Source organism: Mastigoproctus giganteus, chromosome 13 (assembly GCF_048544385.1).
Source record: "Mastigoproctus giganteus isolate SK-2022 chromosome 13, ASM4854438v1, whole genome shotgun sequence".
Lineage (NCBI taxonomy): Eukaryota > Metazoa > Arthropoda > Arachnida > Uropygi > Thelyphonidae > Mastigoproctus > Mastigoproctus giganteus.
The window spans coordinates 126,724,211-126,747,448 of record NC_143587.1 but is presented as its reverse complement, the minus strand read 5'-3'; the positions used below and the strand labels follow the sequence as shown (position 1 = coordinate 126,747,448).

Below are 23,238 nucleotides of genomic sequence, written 5' to 3'. Positions count from 1 at the left end.
ACTTTGATATACATGCTGCATTTTCGGAAAGTAGTTTGGATCAACTTTAGGAAAACAGAAAATAGTTTTAATAACATTGTGGATAATTTGTTGTCACGTGACTATCATTCATTTATGATCACCCTGTATTTATTTATCACATATTATTGCACAAAAAAAGGAAATAAATAAAATCAAAAATCCAAATTTGATACAGTAACAAATTTCAATATTGCATTTTGCAATTTAGATGCTGCTTCTTGTTTCTTTGGCAATTTTTTTTCTTTTTTCAGATCCACTAGAATATTTACGATTCTGGTCTCTATCTTGCTTGCCCATTTTACTGTAAATGCAAAAAACTTTTCTTCATATAACATATGCAATATTATTAAATCTCGTGCAAATGCATTTTCGATCGTCACACTCACAGTGGTATAGTCATTCGCAGATTAAATAATTTATTAAACATAAACATAAAATAACAAACTTACCAAATTATGACAATCTATATATGGAATATAGGTTGAATGAGGCAACCGTCATAAGAGGAGCCACACTGGTACAAGAGAAAATTTAAATAAGCACTATGAATAAATAACAAAAGACAGATATTTAGTAAACCAAGTGCAAAAACTTAAGCCACTTTGAAGAAGTCGCTTAAGGCACAAAATATTCTTCAAAAGACACCATCAGCTGAGCTGACACATGATACGTACAGACCAATCAGGGAATTGGTCACGTGTCAGTAAGCACCTATTAGCAATTACCACATAGCCAACACATCGACCAGAGACTGCCACATCAAACAAGAACAATTCTTTCATTTCTTGTTGATTTTATGCAAAACCGTATAATTTATAATAATTACTTCATTAGCCATTTTGTACTGTGTATTGTACGAGCTCAGGGGCCTGGGTGATTGCCCTGGTCGCCCATGTCTCAGGCTGGCTCTGAAGATGTTTTGATCCACATATAATCCCATTGGTCTGCATCTTTGGGACAAAGCCTCCGGAGTCACATCCAAGTAAAACTTGAATAATGTGGTGGATAAACAGCACCCCTGTAGCAAGCCTTTTGATGTTTTGAATTTCCTTGATATTTCTGCAGCAAGTGTTATTTTTGCATATTTTTCTAATTATGTCGATCAGTGGTTGTCGTATTGATATTTTTCCATGGCACTCAATAGCATCTTTCTTGGGACACACTCATAAGCTTTTTCCAAGTCAATAAACACTAATCCTATATCCTGTCCAGTAGCTTGGCATTTTTCCAGAATCTGCTTGACCGCAAATAAATGGTCAATACAGGACCATCCAGCTGTAAATCCACTCTGCTCCTCCGAAATCCTTATTTCTTTCTCTAGTTTAGTTTTCAGTATCCCACCAAAAAACTTTGCAATTGGGTTAAAAACACAGATTCCTCTGTAATTTGAGCAATTTCTTCTATCCCACCAGACTGTACTTATCATGTGTCAGCTCAGCTGATGGTGTCTTTTGAAGAATATTTTGTGCCTTAAGCGACTTCTTCAAAGTGGCTTAAGTTTTTGCGTCATCTCTGATGGTACTTCTTCTCCTTTACATATTTTGTTAAATATGTCTTGTGAGCAGTCAGATGATTTTCCCCTCTGTATTTTACTAGCTCCATGTTCATTCCTTCAGGTCCCTTTCCATTTTTCCCTTTTTTTACTTTATTTCCTCACAGCTAATCCTTATTTTTTCTCCTGTTTGGGAAGTTTCAACTTCGTTATCTTTAAATTCCTCTCTATTTTTCTGTTTACTTCCCCACAGGTTCTATTCATTAGCATTAGCATTAGTAGAGGCATTTGATGCAAGAAAGCAAGCTTATGCAGCATCAGCCAAAAAAAAAAAAAAAAACCCACTTCCACTTAACCCCTCTGTTCGTTCAAAATACCTGTCCAGCTGAGCCTTAAACTTATTTAGGCTATCAACTTCCACGACAAGGGATGGAAGTCTGTTCCACCAACCAACCAACCAACCACCCGCTGGCTAAAGGCAAATTTCCGCATGTCTATCCTACATCTGTCTTTCCTCAATTTGAATTTATGCCCTCTCAGGTTATTTTTCTGAGCTAGAGGAAGAATCCCATCAGCATTGAGCATGCTTAAACCATTCAAGGCTTTATACACCTCTATCAGATCACCTCGCTGGTGCCTAGTCTCCAGACACTGTAATTTGCAAAGCTTAAGCCTTTCTTCGTAAGAGCACCCCTTTGTTCCATTCACTAATCTTGTTGCCCTTCTCTGTACTCGTTCCAGCAGCTCTACATCCTTCTTGAAATGAGGCCTCCAGACCTGTATACAGTACTCTAGGTGTGGCCTGACCATCCCCTTATACAATGGAATAATCACCTCCTTATCCCTGCTGGAAAAATTCCTGTATATCATTGACAATACTCCATGAGCTACTCTTGCAGCCCGTCTGCACTGCTCAGAGAACTTCATATCTGCCTGCACAACCACCCCCCAAGTCCCTTTCATTCTCTACCACTGTCAGTGTAGTACCACAGAGTTGATACGTTGCTCTGGGGTTGCTGTTTCCCATGTGTAGTACTTTACATTTGGCAATGTTAAACTTCATTTGCCACCTCTCAGCCCATCTGCTCAACTTTTCCAGATCCTGTTGCAGCAGCATAGTGTCAGTAGTGTCCTTGACAACCCTGCCAACCTTTGTATCGTCTGCAAACTTGGACATTAAGCCCGATATACCATCATCAATATCATTTATAAATACAGAAAACAATAATGGACCCAACACTGAGCCCTGAGGGACTCCACTAATAACATCAGTCCACGATGAGCAGTGTCCATTGATTACCACTCTCTGTCTTCTCCCCCTCAACCACCCCTTTATCCATAGCAGCACTTTGCCTCCAATGTCACACTGCTCCAATTTGTGTAGCAGTCTTCCATGTGCAACAGTATCAAAAGCCTTTCTAAGATCCAAGTATATAATATCAAAGTTATTCCCTGCATCCAGTTCTTTTGTGACTGCATCATAGTATCCAATCTAGTTGGTCAGGCAAGACTTCCCCTTAACAAAACCATGCTGTGTCTGAGCTATAACTGAAGTCTTGTCTAAATGATCCTGCAGTGCTTCTTTAACCAGTGCCTCCATTAATTTTCCTGGAACAGAAGTTAAGCTCACAGGTCTATAATTACTTGTGTCAGCCTTTGATCCTCCTTTGTGAATTGGGGTCACATTTGCACATTTCCAGTCTATGGGTACCTCCCCTGAGTCCAAGGAAGCTCTCATAATTATGGCTAAGGGTTTGCTTACTTCCTTTGCTGCCTCCTTTAATATAACTGGATAAATCCCATCCACCCCGGGTGCCTTTCTTGTGTTTATCTTCAACAGTTTCTCCTCCACTTTACTCCCAGTTATTTCAAGATTCTGTAGCTTACTGCTAGAGTTGAATACACCTCTGGCATTCCCCTCGCTGAATAACTCCTCATGTGTGAATGTCAATGCAAAATATTCATTTAGTTTGTTAGCTACCTGAGCAGGATCATCAACAGTTGACCCATCAATATCAAGTGGACCAATCTGATTCATCCCCTTCTTCTAGAGTTTACATAAGTAAAGAACTCTTTGCTGTTTTTCTTTGCATCCCTTGCCAAGGATTTCTCGTAATCTGCCTTCGCCTGCCTAACCTCCTTTGTAACTTGGTTGCATATCAACTTGTATCTATCATAGGCTTCTGTGTCATGTGTTAATTTGTATGTATCCCATGCATTTTTCTTCTCTGCCATATGCCTCATTAGTTCATCTGACATCCATTTTGGCCTAAACCTTGAACAATATTTCTTAGTTGGTATGTAAAGCCTAGTAGCTTCCAAGATAAGTTCTTTGAATGCTTCCCATTTTGAATTTGCTGTTGGTAACATCATGAGTTGGTCCCACTGTATAGAATTTAAATACTGTCTCCGTCCATCGTAGTCGCCTTTACGGAAGCAATAACCCTTCCCTTTACCCCTAATGGTTTACCTTTGGAGTAAATCCCACTTCAGCACACTGTGATCACTGCCACCTAGTGGTTCATTTATCTGCAGATTCTTAGTGCATGAAGAATCACTGCTGATAATCAAATCAAGAGTATTACTCCCTCTAGTTGCCTCCCGAACATGCTGATGTAGAAAACAATCATCCAATAAATCCACAAAAGCCCTGCTAGTGTGTGAGTAACCAGCCCCCAAATTCCAGTCAATATCTGGGAAATTAAAATCTCCCATTATAAGACTCTCTGATTTACTGGCCCACTCTATTTCCCTGTACAGTTCCTTATTATACTCATCAGAGTCATTAGGCCTATAGCACACTCCTACTCTCAATTTTGATCTCCCAATGTTTATGTCAGACCAAACTGACTCAACACTGTACTGTCCAGCGATGTCAACTGGCTTCACTTCCTTGGTTTTTATGTGTTTCTTAACTAATAGCATAACCCCTCCCCCCTTCCTATCCTTTCTGTAGACGTTGTACTCCCCAAATTGCAGTTCTGCATCCCTTATATCTGTGTGACACCACGTCTCTGATATCCCAACAATATCTGCCTTCGATGTTTTGAGCAATACCTCAAATTCATCAAATTTATTTACTAAACTCCTAGCATTGGTGTACACGCAAGTATACCTGCACCTGTTTCTATTCTTAGCTACCCTAACACAACCCATGTGTTTACTTGTACCGCAATGGCTCCCAGCAGTCTCTGAAATACCATGCATCTTGTTTTTCAGGCTTCTGCTCATTCTAATAGAAGCAGTGCAAGAATCTCTTTCACCTCTGCCAGTGGCTACTGTCAATCTATTGGTCTTTGTCTCACCCCAAGCTAGCAGTTTTTTGACCCACCTAACACTGCCTCGATAGCATCAGCAAATATTCTTGCACCCTTTCTATTTAAGTGTATCCCATCCCTGTAGAAGCAATCTCTCCTGTTAACAAGTACAGTCCAGGCTGAAAAAAATTCTACCCCTTGAGCCTTGCACAATCTTTCCATGGCTGAATTGATCGACAAGGCTCTCATCATATACTCCCTCCTATCGTGTCTGGGCAGAATTGCTGACACTTTCAAATTCAACCCTAATTCTCGGCTTTTGTTCAACAGTGACCTGTACTTGTTAAGTAATTCTGCCGGTCTCCTACTCTTAATATTATTAGTGCCAAGGTGTACAACTATATCACCTTTTGTGCCCTTAAAAGATGATATTCGCTCTACAACGTCATCAACCTTTGCCCCTGGCAGACATACCCTGGTCCTGTTCCACCTATCTTTTTTACAAAGCATGTTCCCCGTTTCCCTGACAATAGAGTCACCAACAACTACTAGTTCCTTCGGGACCAGCGCATTCTGCCTTGGGGGTTATCTCTGTGTCACGCGATGCCCAAGTGCAAGCACTGGCATTGATGTGGGCAGCTGAGAGCTTGATGGGCCCCTCAATTTAGTTTCTTCGAGGGCATCCACCCTGTCCTTCAAGCTCTCATATAGGCCCACAAGAATGCCGAGTTGTTGCCTGATATCAATACACTCCTTGCATCGCGCACACACAAAGACATCCCCCTTGGCAGTATCATGTCCCGTACCCGATTGCTCTGCAAACATCAAGCAAACAGTGCATTTTATAAGGCTGTGAGTCAGAGGACAACTGCCCCCCTCAGTTCTGCTCTGAGCCACAGCACTTCCATTAGCTTGAGCCTTTCGCTTTGCTGCTCTGGTCCGAGTCATGATTCTATTAATTTATTAATTAATTATGTTATGTTATTAATTATGTTAAATATAATTAATTATATTACGTTTGTAATCTAAGTCGTTATATGTATTTATTTAAACGTACAATTTAACTGCTAACGAAGTTCAACTAACGCTATCTAGTACGGTTTTTAACTATCGTATCACAAAGGCGGGAAAGTTACAACGATAGTTACGAACACGTGGAAACCCTTACCGATACTTTTATGCAATTACAAGGCCGAGTAAAGAATAAATACACCAAATTAATCAGAAAATCACAAAATAATGTTATACTACTAAATTTAAATCAAAAGTTTTAGAAAAACAGTAATTTCAAATCAATAAATAAGAAAAATCCACTTAGCGGCTTTGAACACGACCGTCACTAGTAGCCTCGTCAGCAGATTCTATGCCTCATTTTTTGCTTTGTCAATTTTAGTCCTTACTTCTTTATTTTTCTCCCTATAAATGCTCCTATATTCATCACTTTTAGAGCTAAGCCACATAAGGTATGATTTTATTAACTTTAACAATTAAAGGTAGTACACTGCTCAAGAATTTGGATTATACTTCCTGAATCAAACAGATAATTGGAAAGTGATTACTGTGGAACAAATCACTCAATACCAACCATTCTATACTTGGAAATAGAGATGGTGAGCAGAAGACTCCAAAGTCTATTATTAAAGTTCAGATGAATATATCTGTTATATATCTTGAAGAGTCCCATAAAAGAGCCAAGTGGTGATATTCAAGGAATACCTCAATTAGTCCCCTCTTGCATCCATGATAGGGGATCCTCCACAATGGATGATATTAGCTGAATTACCAAAAAAAAAAAAAAAAATAGGGCAGAAGTTCAGCAATAAAACTGCTAAGTTCTGTTCAGAAGCAAGGATATGATGGCAAAATATAAATGGATGCTGGGACTAGTGATATCCCTATCACAATGTGAACTGCAACAACTTCTGAAGAGGTTTCTAAAGTAACACTCAAGAAGAAATAATAATTAATAATAACTAGAAGGAGTTAATGAGTATTTCACCCTGTCAAATATTAACAATGTGCACCAGTCAGGCTACTATGAAGAGTGGCACATTAACAATTACACTGGTCAACACGTAAAATGTTACGAAAACAAAAATACTCTCTCTTGACTAATTTTATGCTGCTGAACAGCTGCTGAACACAAAAATCACATTAGAATTTGACGATTGGTTCTTGTTTTGAATTACAGTTGGGGTCTCATATTAGCGAGTTACTCTACATTATCAACTACGGCTCTCGCAAAATGCATGGCAACACGCAGTTTCAGTACCACCATGCTCTTATCACATGATCGGCAACTGCAGACTCGCTCAACATCGAGTGATAAGTGTTGTTGTCACCTCAAATGCCTCTTCAACTCTGTTGCAGTAATCCTCGAATACAGTTAGGTACTGGGTGATTTGTTCTCGAGTTAACAGGTGTGCTCTGTGATATTCCTACTTTTTGCACAATATTTGTGTTGTGTTGTGTAAGATTAATATGCCCCGTATGAATGGTCCGGATGACTTCTGTTATGTATGTGGAGAAGTCGCGTTAGCTTCAAGAAAGAATCCCTTAACTCGAGCCAATAAAAAGGACTACTTTAGCATTAGCATTAGCATTAGTAGAGGCATTTGATGCAAGAAAGCAAGCTTATGCAGCATCAGCCAAAAAAAAAAAAAAAAAAACCACTTCCACTTCACCCCCTCTGTTCGTTCAAAATACCAGTCCAGCTGAGCCTTAAACTTATTTAGGCTATCAACCTCCACCACAAGGGATGGCAGTCTGTTCCACCAACCAACCACCCGCTGGCTCAAAGGCAAATTTCGGCATGTCCATCCTACATCTGTCCTTCCTCAATTTGAATTTATGCCCTCTCAGGTGATTTTTCTGAGCTAGAGGAAGAATCCCATCAGCATTGAGCATGCTTAAACCATTCAAGGCTTTATACACCTCTATCAGATCACCTCGCTGGTGCCTAGTCAGACACTGTAATTTGCAAACTTAAGCCTTTCTTCGTAAGAGTATCCCTTTGTTCCATTCACTAATCTTGTTGCCCTTCTCTGTACTTGTTCCAGCAGCTCTACATCCTTCTTGAAATGAGGCCTCCAGACCTGTATACAGTACTCTAGGTGTGGCCTGACCATTGCCTTATACAATGGAATAATCACCTCCTTATCCTGGAAAAATTCCTGTATATCATTGACAATACTCCATGAGCTACTCTTGCAGGCCCGTCTGCACTGCTCAGAGAACTTCATATCTGCCTGCACAATCACCCCCAAGTCCCTTTCATTCTCTACCACTGTCAGTGTAGTACCACAGGGTTGATACGTTGCTCTGGGGTTGCTGTTTCCCATGTGTAGTACTTTACATTTGTCAATGTTAAACTTCATTTGCCACCTCTCAGCCCATCTGCTCAACTTTTCCAGATCCTGTTGCAGCAGCATAGTGTCAGTAGTGTCCTTGACAACCCTGCCAACCTTTGTATCGTCTGCAAACTTGGACATTCAGCCCGATCTACCATCATCAATATCATTTACTAAATAACAGAAAACAATAATGGACCCAACACTGAGCCCTGAGGGACTCCACTAATAACATCAGTCCACGATGAGCAGTGTCCATTGATTACCACTCTCTGTCTTCTCCCCCCTCAACTACCCTTTATCCATAGCAGCACACTTTGCCTCCAATGTCACACTGCTCCAATTTGTGTAGCAGTCTTCCATGTGCAACAGTATCAAAAGCCTTTCTAAGATCCAAGTATTAATATCAAAGTTATTCCCTGCATCCAGTTCTTTTGTGACTGCATCATAGTATCCAATCTAGTTGGTCAGGCAAGACTTCCCCTTAACAAAACCATGCTGTGTCTGAGCTATAACTGAAGTCTTGTCTAAATGATCCTGCAGTGCTTCTTTAACCAGTGCCCTCCATTAATTTTCCTGGAACAGAAGTTAAGCTCACAGGTCTATAATTACTTGTGTCAGCCTTTGATCCTCCTTTGTGAATTGGGGTCACATTTGCACATTTCCAGTCTATGGGTACCCTCCCCTGAGTCCAAGGAAGCTCTCATAATTATGGCTAAGGGTTTGCTTACTTCCTTTGCTGCCTCCTTTAATATAACTGGATAAATCCCATCCACCCCGGGTGCCTTTCTTGTGTTTATCTTCAACAGTTTCTCCTCCACTTTACTCCCAGTTATTTCAAGATTCTGTAGCTTACTGCTAGAGTTGAATACACCTCTGGCATTCCCCTCGCTGAATAAACTCCTCATGTGTGAATGTCAATGCAAAATATTCATTTAGTTTGTTAGCTACCTGAGCAGGATCATCAACAGTTGACCATCAATATCAAGTGGACCAATCTGATTCATCCCCTTCTTCTAGAGTTTACATAAGTAAAGAACTCTTTGCTGTTTTTCTTTGCATCCCTTGCCAAGGATTCTCGTAATCTGCCTTCGCCTGCCTAACCTCCTTTGTAACTTGGTTGCATATCAACTTGTATCTATCATAGGCTTCTGTGTCATGTGTTAATTTGTATGTATCCCATGCATTTTTCTTCTTCTGCCATATGCCTCATTAGTTCATCTGACATCCATTTTGGCCTAAACCTTGAACAATATTTCTTAGTTGGTATGTAAAGCCTAGTAGCTTCCAAGATAAGTTCTTTGAATGCTCCCATTTTGAATTTGCTGTTGGTAACATCATGAGTTGGTCCCACTGTATAGAATTTAAATACTGTCTCCGTCCATCGTAGTCGCCTTTACGGAAGCAATAACCCTTCCTTTACCCCTAATGGTTTACCTTTGAGTAAATCCCACTTCAGCACACTGTGATCACTGCCACCTAGTGGTTCATTTATCTGCAGATTCTTAGTGCATGAAGAATCACTGCTGATAATCAAATCAAGAGTATTACTCCCTCTAGTTGCCTCCCGAACATGCTGATGTAGAAAACAATCATCCAATAAATCCACAAAAGCCTGCTAGTGTGTGAGTAACCAGCCCCAAATTCCAGTCAATATCTGGGAAATTTAAAATCTCCCATTATAAGACTCTCTGATTTACTGGCACACTCTATTTCCCTGTACAGTTCCTTATTATACTCATCAGAGTCATTAGGCCTATAGCACACTCCTACTCTCAATTTTGATCTCCCAATGTTTATGTCAGACCAAACTGACTCAACACTGTACTGTCCAGCGATGTCAACTGGCTTCACTTCCTTGGTTTTTATGTGTTTCTTAACTAATAGCATAACCCCTCCCCCCTTCCTATCCTTTCTGTAGACGTTGTACTCCCAAATTGCAGTTCTGCATCCCTTATATCTGTGTGACACCACGTCTCTGATATCCCAACAATATCTGCCTTCGATGTTTTGAGCAATACCTCAAATTCATCAAATTTATTTACTAAACTCCTAGCATTGGTGTACACGCAAGTATACCTGCACCTGTTTCTATTCTTAGCTACCCTAACACAACCCATGTGTTTACTTGTACCGCAATGGCTCCCAGCAGTCTCTGAAATACCATGCATCTTGTTTTTCAGGCTTCTGCTCATTCTAATAGAAGCAGTGCAAGAATCTCTTTCACCTCTGCCAGTGGCTACTGTCAATCTATTGGTCTTTGTCTCACCCCAAGCTAGCAGTTTTTTGACCACCTAACACTGCCTCGATAGCATCAGCAAATATTCTTGCACCCTTTCTATTTAAGTGTATCCCATCCTGTAGAGCAATCTCTCCTGTTAACAAGTACAGTCAGGCTGAAAAAAATTCTACCCCTTGAGCCTTGCACAATCTTTCCATGGCTGAATTGATCGACAAGGCTCTCATCATATACTCCTCCTATCGTGTCTGGCAGAATTGCTGACACTTTCAAATTCAACCCTAATTCTCGGCTTTTGTTCAACAGTGACCTGTACTTGTTAAGTAATTCTGCCGGTCTCCTACTCTTAATATTATTAGTGCCAAGGTGTACAACTATATCACCTTTTGTGCCCTTAAAAGATGATATTCGCTCTACAACGTCATCAACCTTTGCCCCTGGCAGACATACCCTGGTCCTGTTCCACCTATCTTTTTTACAAAGCATGTTCCCCGTTTCCCTGACAATAGAGTCACCAACAACTACTAGTTCCTTCGGGACCAGCGCATTCTGCCTTGGGGGTTATCTCTGTGTCACGCGATGCCAAGTGCAAGCACTGGCATTGATGTGGGCAGCTGAGAGCTTGATGGGCCCCTCAATTTAGTTTCTTCGAGGGGCATCACCCTGTCCTTCAAGCTCTCATATAGGCCCACAAGAATGCCGAGTTGTTGCTGATATCAATACACTCCTTGCATCGCGCACACACAAAGACATCCCCCTTGGCAGTATCATGTCCCGTACCCGATTGCTCTGCAAACATCAAGCAAACAGTGCATTTTATAAGGCTGTGAGTCAGAGGACAACTGCCCCCCTCAGTTCTGCTCTGAGCCACAGCACTTCCATTGCTTGAGCCTTTCGCTTTGCTGCTCTGGTCCGAGTCATGATTCTATTAATTTATTAATTAATTATGTTATGTTATTAATTATGTTAAATATAATTAATTATATTACGTTTGTAATCTAAGTCGTTATATGTATTTATTTAAACGTACAATTTAACTGCTAACGAAGTTCAACTAACGCTATCTAGTACGGTTTTTAACTATCGTATCACAAAGGCGGGAAAGTTACAACGATAGTTACGAACACGTGGAAACCCTTACCGATACTTTTATGCAATTACAAGGCCGAGTAAAGAATAAATACACCAAATTAATCAGAAAATCACAAATAATGTTATACTACTAAATTTAAATCAAAAGTTTTAGAAAAACAGTAATTTCAAATCAATAAATAAGAAAAATCCACTTAGCGGCTTTGAACACGACCGTCACTAGTAGCCTCGTCAGCAGATTCTATGCCTCATTTTTTGCTTTGTCAATTTTAGTCCTTACTTCTTTATTTTTCTCCCTATAAATGCTCCTATATTCATCACTTTTAGAGCTAAGCCACATAAGGTATGATTTTATTAACTTTAACAATTAAAGGTAGTACACTGCTCAAGAATTTGGATTATACTTCCTGAATCAAACAGATAATTGGAAAGTGATTACTGTGGAACAAATCACTCAATACCAACCATTCTATACTTGGAAATAGAGATGGTGAGCAGAAGACTCCAAAGTCTATTATTAAAGTTCAGATGAATATATCTGTTATATATCTTGAAGAGTCCCATAAAAGAGCCAAGTGGTGATATTCAAGGAATACCTCAATTAGTCCCCTCTTGCATCCATGATAGGGGATCCTCCACAATGGATGATATTAGCTGAATTACCAAAAAAAAAAAAAAAAATAGGGCAGAAGTTCAGCAATAAAACTGCTAAGTTCTGTTCAGAAGCAAGGATATGATGGCAAAATATAAATGGATGCTGGGACTAGTGATATCCCTATCACAATGTGAACTGCAACAACTTCTGAAGAGGTTTCTAAAGTAACACTCAAGAAGAAATAATAATTAATAATAACTAGAAGGAGTTAATGAGTATTTCACCCTGTCAAATATTAACAATGTGCACCAGTCAGGCTACTATGAAGAGTGGCACATTAACAATTACACTGGTCAACACGTAAAATGTTACGAAAACAAAAATACTCTCTCTTGACTAATTTTATGCTGCTGAACACAAAAATCACATTAGAATTTGACGATTGGTTCTTGTTTTTGAATTACAGTTGGGGTCTCATATTAGCGAGTTACTCTACATTATCAACTACGGCTCTCGGCAAAATGCATGGCAACACCGCAGTTTCAGTACCACCATGCTCTTATCACATGATCGGCAACTGCAGACTCGCTCAACATCGAGTGATAAGTGTTGTTGTCACCTCAAATGCCTCTTCAACTCTGTTGCAGTAATCCTCGAATACAGTTAGGTACTGGGTGATTTGTTCTCAGTTAACAGGTGTGCTCTGTGAGATTCCTACTTTTTGCACAATATTTGTGTTGTGTTGTGTAAGATTAATATGCCCCGTATGAATGGTCCGGATGACTTCTGTTATGTATGTGGAGAAGTCGCGTTAGCTTCAAGAAAGAATCCCTTAACTCGAGCCATAAAAAAGGACTACTTAGCATTAGCATTAGCATTAGTAGAGGCATTTGATGCAAGAAAGCAAGCTTATGCAGCATCAGCCAAAAAAAAAAAAAAAAAAACCCACTTCCACTTCACCCCTCTGTTCGTTCAAAATACCTGTCCAGCTGAGCCTTAAACTTATTTAGGCTATCAACCTCCACCACAAGGGATGGCAGTCTGTTCCACCAACCAACCACCCGCTGGCTAAAGGCAAATTTCGGCATGTCCATCCTACATCTGTCCTTCCTCAATTTGAATTTATGCCCTCTCAGGTGATTTTTCTGAGCTAGAGGAAGAATCCCATCAGCATTGAGCATGCTTAAACCATTCAAGGCTTTATACACCTCTATCAGATCACCTCGCTGGTGCCTAGTCAGACACTGTAATTTGCAAAACTTAAGCCTTTCTTCGTAAGAGTATCCCTTTGTTCCATTCACTAATCTTGTTGCCCTTCTCTGTACTTGTTCCAGCAGCTCTACATCCTTCTTGAAATGAGGCCTCCAGACCTGTATACAGTACTCTAGGTGTGGCCTGACCATTGCCTTATACAATGGAATAATCACCTCCTTATCCTGGAAAAATTCCTGTATATCATTGACAATACTCCATGAGCTACTCTTGCAGCCCGTCTGCACTGCTCAGAGAACTTCATATCTGCCTGCACAATCACCCCCAAGTCCCTTTCATTCTCTACCACTGTCAGTGTAGTACCACAGGGTTGATACGTTGCTCTGGGGTTGCTGTTTCCCATGTGTAGTACTTTACATTTGTCAATGTTAAACTTCATTTGCCACCTCTCAGCCCATCTGCTCAACTTTTCCAGATCCTGTTGCAGCAGCATAGTGTCAGTAGTGTCCTTGACAACCCTGCCAACCTTTGTATCGTCTGCAAACTTGGACATTAAGCTTGATATACCATCATCAATATCATTTATAAATACAGAAAACAATAATGGACCCAACACTGAACCCTGAGGGACTCCACTTATAACATTAGTCCACTATGAGCAGTGTCCATTGATTACCACTCTCTGTCTTCTCCCCCTCAACCACCCCTTTATCCATAGCAGCAATTTGCCTCCAATGTCACACTGCTCCAATTTGTGTAGCAGTCTTCCATGTGCAACAGTATCAAAAGCCTTTCTAAGATCCAAGTATATAATATCAAAGTTATTCCCTGCATCCAGTTCTTTTGTGACTGCATCATAGTATCCAATCTAGTTGGTCAGGCAAGACTTCCCCTTAACAAAACCATGCTGTGTCTGAGCTATAACTGAAGTCTTGTCTAAATGATCCTGCAGTGCTTCTTTAACCAGTGCCTCCATTAATTTTCCTGGAACAGAAGTTAAGCTCACAGGTCTATAATTACTTGTGTCAGCCTTTGATCCTCCTTTGTGAATTGGGGTCACATTTGCACATTTCCAGTCTATGGGTACCTCCCCTGAGTCCAAGGAAGCTCTCATAATTATGGCTAAGGGTTTGCTTACTTCCTTTGCTGCCTCCTTTAATATAACTGGATAGATCCCATCCACCCCGGGTGCCTTTCTTGTGTTTATCTTCAACAGTTTCTCCTCCACTTTACTCCCAGTTATTTCAAGATTCTGTAGCTTACTGCTAGAGTTGAATACACCTCTGGCATTCCCCTCGCTGAATAACTCCTCATGTGTGAATGTCGATGCAAAATATTCATTTAGTTTGTTAGCTACCTGAGCAGGATCATCAACAGTTGACCCATCAATATCAAGTGGACCAATCTGATTCATCCCCTTCCTTCTAGAGTTTACATAAGTAAAGAACTCTTTGCTGTTTTTCTTTGCATCCCTTGCCAAGGATTTCTCGTAATCTGCCTTCGCCTGCCTAACCTCCTTTGTAACTTGGTTGCATATCAACTTGTATCTATCATAGGCTTCTGTGTCATGTGTTAATTTGTAAGTATCCCATGCATTTTTCTTCTCTGCCATATGCCTCTTTAGTTCATCTGACATCCATTTTGGTCTAAACCTTGAACAATATTTCTTAGTTGGTATGTAAAGCCTAGTAGCTTCCAAGATAAGTTCTTTGAATGCTTCTCATTTTGAATTTGCTGTTGGTAACATCAGTTGGTCCCACTGTATAGAATTTAAATACTGTCTCAGTCCATCGTAGTCGCCTTTACGGAAGCAATAACCCTTCCCTTTACCCCTAATGGTAGTTACCTCTTTCAGTAAATCCCACTTCAGCACACTGTGATCACTGCCACCTAGTGGTTCATTTATCTGCAGATTCTTAATGCATGAATAATCACTGCTGATAATCAAATCAAGAGTATTACTCCCTCTAGTTGCCTCCCGAACATGCTGATGTAGAAAACAATCATCTAATAAATCCACAAAAGCCCTGCTAGTGTGTGAGTAACCAGCCCCCAAATTCCAGTCAATATCTGGGAAATTAAAATCTCCCATTATAAGACTCTCTGATTTACTGGCCCACTCTATTTCCCTGTACAGTTCCTTATTATACTCATCAGAGTCATTAGGCCTATAGCACACTCCTACTCTCAATTTTGATCTCCCAATGCTTATGTCACACCAAACTGACTCAACACTGCACTGTCCAGCGATGTCGACTGGCTTCACGTCCTTGGTTTTTATGTGTTTCTTAACTAATAGCATAACCCCTCCCCCCTTCCTATCCTGTCTATCCTTTCTGTAGACGTTGTACTCCCCAAATTGCAGTTCTGCATCCCTTATATCTGTGTGACACCACGTCTCTGATATCCCAACAATATCTACCTTACATAAGGTAGATATTGTTGGGATATAAGTTGGTAGATAATGGGTGTAAGGTAGGCGACTAGGACAAGAAGTGAACTCCTGGTCTCCACACACATATGCTGCACTACCTGTTCATCAAAATACAATGTATAAGTGAATCAAAAAAGGACGGCTTATGTCTTTGCACTGCCCACGATATGGAGGGAGTCAACAAATCACATCACAGACTGTTACTTCTGTATGGTGCCTCCTATTAGAAAAGGGATGACAATGAAGAAAAAGTGGACAGTGACGTACCCAAATATACCATCTACAGTTTGTCGTGTGCCCCACAGTGAAGTACTACCTATTCCGGAATCATCTGACCATTTTTCTGTACACTGATGAAGATGAAGACATTGATGAACATCAGCTTGATATACACTAAGAAGTACAGCAGCCATCTGCATCAAGGGATCCACCATTTTGTCCAAACCTTTATCTTTCTGAACCACATAAGATTATAGAAAGTGAGCTTAATGACCTTATCAGGCATCTCGAACTGCCGAAGAATAAGGCAGAGCTTTTGGCCTTGAGGCTACAAACAGTGGAATTTTCTAGATCATTCTGTGAACATGATAACATTTGGTATCCGGAATAAAGACTATGATAAATTCTATAAAACAAAAGGTGAACTCACTGTTTGTAAGGATGTTGATGGTCTAATCGCAGCAATGAACATGAGGAATGTTTCCAAAGAATGGCGACTATTTATAGCTGCATCTAAGGTTAGCCTTAAGGCTGTGTTATTACACAATGGAAATATGTTGCCTTCAATACCTCTGGCGTATGCCATCCACAAAAAGAAACACACAAACATGGAGAACATCCTCTTACATGTACTCTATTGGTGATTTAAAGGTAATCGCCATTTTATTAGGACTACAAAAGGGTTACACTAAGTATTGTTGCTTTCTCTGCAAGTGGGATAGTCGTGCCAAGGATATGTTGAGGTAAACTCCACTACAAGAAGTGGAGTTTACCTCAACGAAAATCATTAACACCTGGAATGAAGAACATCGCATTTGAACATCTGGTAGATCCAAATAAAAATTTTGCTTCCACCACTCCACATCAAACTGGGGCTCATGAAAATTTTCGTGAAGGCTTTGGAAGTGAATGGTCTTGCATTCACATATTGGAAGAGAAATTCCCAATACTTAGTACAGAGAAGATTAAGACAGGCATTTTCATTGGTCCAAAAATAAGGCAGCTTTTCAAAGACGAACAGCTTGAATTTGCCCTTATTGATAGCGAGAAATCTGCGTGGAAAGCCTTTCAAAATGTTTCGACTGGTTTTGTAGGAAATGTTAAAGCTGGCAACTACAGGCAGCTTATGGAAGATCTCAATACTGCTTACAAAAAATTGGGGTGCAACACATCATTGAAGATGAATTTCTTGTACTCACATCTGGATTTCTTCCAGCCAAACTGTGGTGTCATCAGCGACAAACATGGTGAGCACTTCCATCAAGACATCACAGTGATGGAACAAAGATACAAAAGAAAATGGAGTGCAGCCATGTTAGGTGATTATTGTTGGATGGTGAAAAGGGATGCTCCCAAAACTGAATACAAGTGAAAGGCAAAAAGGTCTCAAGTCTGACAAAGGTATGTTTGTAGCTACATCTTACTGCCATATAAATAAAAAATACCTTGTATAAATATAAAAAAACTACTTTTTTTTTTTTGAAAGCTTAACCCAATCTGCCTTTTTATCACTATATCCATGTTTAGCACCCCAAAATCTATAAATTAAGCTTACTTTCATGCCCGTAACAAGATATGACCCAAAATTTGTTGTTGTTTTACTATAGTAGCACATCCAACTGTTTACACTCTGGCTTAACATTAAAGAAGAGTTTGGCTGGCATGCAACTGTTGAAATGCATGGATTTTCGATTGACATTTTGCTCACTATCAATTAAAGATAATAAGGGAGATAATATTCAAAATTATCAAATAAGAGAGGATAAAAAAAACATGTCTAAAGTTCTGCAAAGGTATTTTATTTTAAAAAATGTTTTTTATATAAAAAATGGATTTTTCACAGTTTGTGTTCAAAACAAATAGAAAATAATGGTGGCATCAAAAAGTGCACAATTTTGAATTTAGGGTGTGTGTGTGTGTGACTAAGTGAAAATGTGAGGAACAGAAAAACACTAGCTTGCCTGGTTGTGGGTTAATACCTTTGCTACTCTAGTGTTTAGGCCTACTATAGTAGGAACAAACTTCCATCGGTTGTAGTGGAGGTCAACAACTTAAATAAGTTCAAGGCAGAACTAGACAAACATTTGGAGTGAATGGATGGGTGAAATGGGAAGGGTTCTTTTTTTGTTTTTTGGCTGATGCTATATAAGCTTGCTTTCTTGCATCATATGCCCTGCTAATGCTAAATTCTGTGCCTTCTGAGAGATGTATTTGTTGATTTAATATTTTTCTTACTACTTTTCATATTTTTCTTACAGATAACAGTCAGATTTTGTGTAGATAACTACACAAACTTTTGGAGTGAACAGAATGGTGAAATGGGATTTTTTTTTCAGAGGCATATGATGCAAGAAAGCAAGCTTTCTTGCATCATATGCCTCTGCTAATGCCAGTGCTAAAATCAACCCCATAACAAATTACTTTTTTTCTGAGCTTCCTGTTGTCTTGGCTTATGCAAAAATGCATTTATCACCAACCCACTCTAAACCACTCTTTACCACATTCTGTCAAATTTATCTGTTGCCTCTATCGTTCTCCCAACTCCACTAATCACTTGGAGCTCTTTGAAGCTTGACTTTCTCCAGTTCAACTTTCCTAAAAGTGTGGTAATTTCCCTTGGTGATTTTAATATTCTCAACTCCATCTGGCTTCCGTTTTCTAGTCACACAGACCCAGCTGGTCGAGATGCTGAGGCTTTTGCAATTACTAATGACCTCGCACAGATCGTTCATTTACATAATCCTAACCACACAGCCAACACACTTGATCTATTTTCTCACAAACAACCCTTCTAAGTACATGGTCGAGGTGATCTAGGCACCTATCACAACTTAGTGATAACCCCTTCCCCAATGGCACATTTCTCTTGGGGCCATTCTCAACCTCGTGTTGTTTGGCATCACAAGAATGCAAAATGGCATGACTGGTGAGAGTTTACAAGTGTGGTTCAATAAAGAATCGCCCTCACCAACTTCCACATATTGCAGAGTCATGATATTTTGTGTGTAGCATCATATGTACAGAGATATATACTAAAGGTGTAAAATTTCAGCCGTCTTAATTTGTTTTTCTCTTACAGAGCTGAACGTGTTATAAAGTAGCATCATGCACAAAGTTGAAGCTAGAGCTGTAATCGGGTATCTGTTCTTGAAGTCTCCTAAAGAAATCCACGAGATGACTGCTGTATATAAGGATGAAGCCCCATCCTATGGCATTGTGAAACACAGGCATAGACAGTTTAGGTGTAGTTGGACATCGGTAGAATCTGAGCCCATTCCAGGTCGTCCCCATTCAGCCAATGATGATAACATGATCAGAAAAGTGGAGTTGTCAATCATGGAAGATTGCCGGATATCTGTGTGTGAATTGTCCCAGGAGGTGAAGATTAGTGTGAGCTCTGTTGAAACAGTCCTTCATGACCAACTCCATTTACGGAAATTGAGTGCAAGATGGATTCCCCGATTATTGACTGGTTTCCAGAAGGCTGATCAACAACAGAAATCACAAGTTATTAGCCCTGTGCCAAAAAAATGAGGAAGACTTTTTCTCTCATCTAATCACTTGGGATGAAAGTTGAATACACCATTTCAACCTTGAAAGTAAAAAGCAGTCAATGGAATGGTGACACCATGGTTCCCTACCCCGCAAGAAGGCAAGGGTCCAAGCGTCAGCAGGAAAGGTCTTGCTGACAGTATTTTGGTATGAGAAAGGCATAATGACTGATTACCTGCAGAAAGGTAGAACAATTACAGGTGCCTATTATGCCAACTTACTCACAAAATTACAGGAGAAAATCAAAACATGTAGGCGTGGAAATTGCAACAATACAAGCGGCCACTTGTGGATATGAAATACTGCCCCATCCAGCCTACTCACCTGATCTTGCACCATCGAACTTTTTATTGTTTCCTTCCCTCACATCTTTTCTTCAGGGGACCCACTTCCCTGACAACAAGACACTCATTTCTGCAACAGAGTCATGGTTCAAAGACCAACCTCACCACTTCTACAAAAACAGTATCCGTAGCCTCAGCCATCGATGGAAAAAATGTGTAAATCTGCATGGTGGCTATGTAGAGAAGGACTAAAACCTGTGCCAAGAATCAACAGGCTAGCACTTCTGCAGCTAGATCAGGGCGATTCTTTATTGAACTGCCCTCATATATTCTCCTTTTACTTGGCTAGTTTACTGTTATAAATCTTCTGATGTCAGTGTTTGCTCAGATCATAAGGGTGAAATTATTCTTGTAGGGATGGAATCCTTTATTCCACACTCTACATTAAAATCTCATCGTTTATCTAAACCTTGGTTTTCAATAAACGTGCTAAGGCCGTTCAGGAGAAGAATGTTACATATTACATATCCTAATTGGCTCATATCCGAATCTTAAGTTTCATTTTCTGCATATGCCAAAGCATGCAACAATTGTAAAGCAGTTATTAATCAGTCCAAACTAGATTTCAAACAGAGTAAGAGTAGAAAACTTGCTTCCTGTCCAAATGGTAGCTGAGCAATCTGGTCTCTTGCCAAACTGCACACTAGTAACTTTGGCCCTTCTCTGTTCCCACCTCTGTCAAAACCAAATGGTTCAATTGCCGCTTCAGCCAAGGATAAACTGACCTGCCAGCATCCTATTTTTCTTCCAACTCGTGTATTAATGATCTTGGTGAACCACCTCCCACTATTCCCAGTACACTCTATTCAATGCCTCCTGTGGTCTTCTGTCAAAAGGATATTAACGAATCTTGATGCTAAGAAAGCTCCAGGTCCTGATGGTATCTTTCCACTTGTTCTCAAAACCTCTGCTCCTGAACTTACTCCTGTTCTGTGTCGCCTTTTTTCACTTTCACATTCCAAAGGTGTTTTTCCTTCTGCTTGGAAATTTGCTCGTATCCAATCAATTCCTAAAAAGGTTGACAAATCCCTCCCATCAAATTCTCTTCCCATTGCACTTCTATTCTTTCTAAAGTAATGGAGAAATCATTTAACTGCCAACTTTTAAACTATCTAGAAACATTCCATCTGATCAATGATCATCAGTGTCAAACCACTGGTGATATTTTGGCTTATGTTACCCATCTATGGACAAATTAATGGAAAAGTTTGGTGAAACTCATGGAGTTGCTCTTGACATTTCAAAGGCTTTTGATCGTGTTTAGCATAAAGGTCTTCTAAATAAGCTTCACTCTTATGGTTTGCCAACTATTTTATGTAATTGGGTATCCATTTTTCACTCTGACCGCTCACTGCAGGTGAGGGTAGATGGCTCTCTGTCTTCTAACTTCTCCACTAATTTTAGTGTTCTTTCTCCCACTCTTTTCCTCTTGCATAATAATGACCTTTTACTGACCAGAAATCCTATCTATAGTTATGCTGAAGAGTTAAAAAGAAAATCTGAAGACAGTTAAAAAGAAAAATTGATACATGGCCAGGCATTTCAATTTTTCTTTTTAACTATCTTCAGGTTTTGCATATTTGCCATCCCTATATTCGACCTTTTTTCGAAAATTGCCCACCAATAACTGAATACAGTTATACCTCCTTTATAATTTATTTTGTAAACCCTTTGAAATTTATTTTGTAAACCCCTTTGTGATTTTTGTATATCCCATTGTAATTTTCTTTATTTATTTTCTTTTTCCACAGTCCCATTTCTTCCTGTTGGCTTGTTAATTATGCTGTTAATAATCTTAATTCATAATCGTACTAGGATTTTAACATTCTTTCACCTTTTTCATGAGTACGTCAGTTTTTTTTCTGCTATCCTTTACACCCTTTTAGTTATTAGTTCAGGTATGTGTACTTATTATATCCATCTTTGCAGATCCTGTATTAACATTTCCTACTACACATTTATATATTCTTTTGCTTCTTTTACTGCTGCCTTGCGTGTTTTGGGGCATTTGACTTATGGATATGTTTCAAAAATTGCTCTAATTTTTCTCATCCGCGTAGTTTGCTTATGGAACTTATAATTTTACTACTATGTATATAGAAAATTAATTGAAGGGATATCGAACAATAACAAATAAACAAAAATACCCCCAGGGCCACACCCAGGGTCCTGAGCTAGATATCATCATTCTTCTCTTCTTGGCGATTCCCTTCGACTCTCTCTTAGGGAGTCGAAGGGAATATTTTTTTTTTTTTTTTTTTTGCTGACGCAGCATAAGCCTCAGGCTTCCTTGCACCATGTAGCTAGTAATAATAGTAGTAATAATAAATCCAAGCATCAGTGGCTGAAAAGAATAATCAAGGCATATTGCTTAAACATTATGTAAGAAAATTACAGATTGTAAATTAAATATTAAATTAAGAATAAAACACAGTAGGTAAGCTATGGGGAATAAGAATAGTCTTGTGTGTGTGTATATATATAAAAGACTCATACTTGAGCAAGCCTTCATGGGTTCTAAAACCCAGGCAAGCAGAGGTATTCCGGCCAAAGATCGTATATTTTTTCTTGGAATACCCTTGCTTCCTCCACGAGCAAGAACAAGACCAGCGACGTTTTGCCGTTTGCTGTTTCCGTTTCCTCTAATTCTTTCCGGAAAATCAACCATTGTGAAGTGTCTATCTTTTACAACTGTGTTCATAGTTACAGGTTCTCAGCCGCATCGTCAAAAGTCTTACATAACACAAGTTAACAGGTGCAATGTTGCAAAGTAAAGAAGCCCTCGGAATTACATCATGTATTTTCTGCCTTTGCACAAGTAAACAGCCGAATGAACAAGATTGGAAGGAGAAAAACGAGGAGTCAATTCTACTGCCATCTATCGGAAGTAATAATAAACCTAAGAAAAAACTCGACATTATGAAGCGGGTGATTCAGCCTGAAGATATGGCAGAAGTTCTCCGTAAAAGGTTGTTGGAAATAGCAAAAAAGAATAGCAATAACATTTGCGCTGAATGTGGCACAGAAGGTAAAGCTCGTTGCTTTTAAGTATATAATTTATTCCTAAACATACTTATAAAATGTATTATGCTTTTTATGTTGTTGATATCTTTGATTATAGTTCATCGTTTCATTTAATAGAATGACGCTCCGCATCTGTGTGCCTCAGTCTTTTCTGTTGTGGCAATGTTTTGTTCAAATTAAAAAAGAAATATTTAAAAAAAAAATGCTTTGGCACAAAAGAAGACGATTGCAGGGCTTTTAAAGTTGTAGTTATTGGTTACTTGACAGTATGCCATAGTTACATTACGAATGGTGCTTTGACACTGTAAAATCGTGATTTCCCTTCTAAAGAAATTAAAGTTTTTAATTAATAAATTCGAACTGGATGAGAATGGTATTTTTTTGAGTTTTCTTAAAATTATAGATAG

General features: G+C 39.4%; 2 protein-coding genes across 4 annotated transcripts in view; one reads left to right on the top strand and one right to left on the bottom strand.

Moving 5' to 3' along the window:
- Positions 1 to 22,620, bottom strand: part of Csas (CMP-sialic acid synthase) — a 176,595-nt gene extending 153,975 nt beyond the window's left edge. For all 3 annotated transcript variants that reach the window (XR_016547800.1, XM_090387151.1, XM_090387150.1), the window contains exon 1: positions 22,304 to 22,620. Coding sequence is in view for 2 of the 3 variants with exons in the window: in XM_090387151.1 (XP_090243277.1) it covers positions 22,304 to 22,508 (205 nt within the window). In the remaining variant the exon portion in view is untranslated. The remainder of the gene's footprint in view (positions 1 to 22,303) is intronic.
- The window catches only part of LOC150076427 (arf-GAP with dual PH domain-containing protein 1-like), a 218,737-nt gene continuing 218,066 nt past the window's right edge, over positions 22,568 to 23,238 (top strand). The window contains exon 1 of the mRNA XM_090387357.1: positions 22,568 to 22,835. Within this exon, the coding sequence (XP_090243483.1) occupies positions 22,568 to 22,835 (268 nt within the window). The remainder of the gene's footprint in view (positions 22,836 to 23,238) is intronic.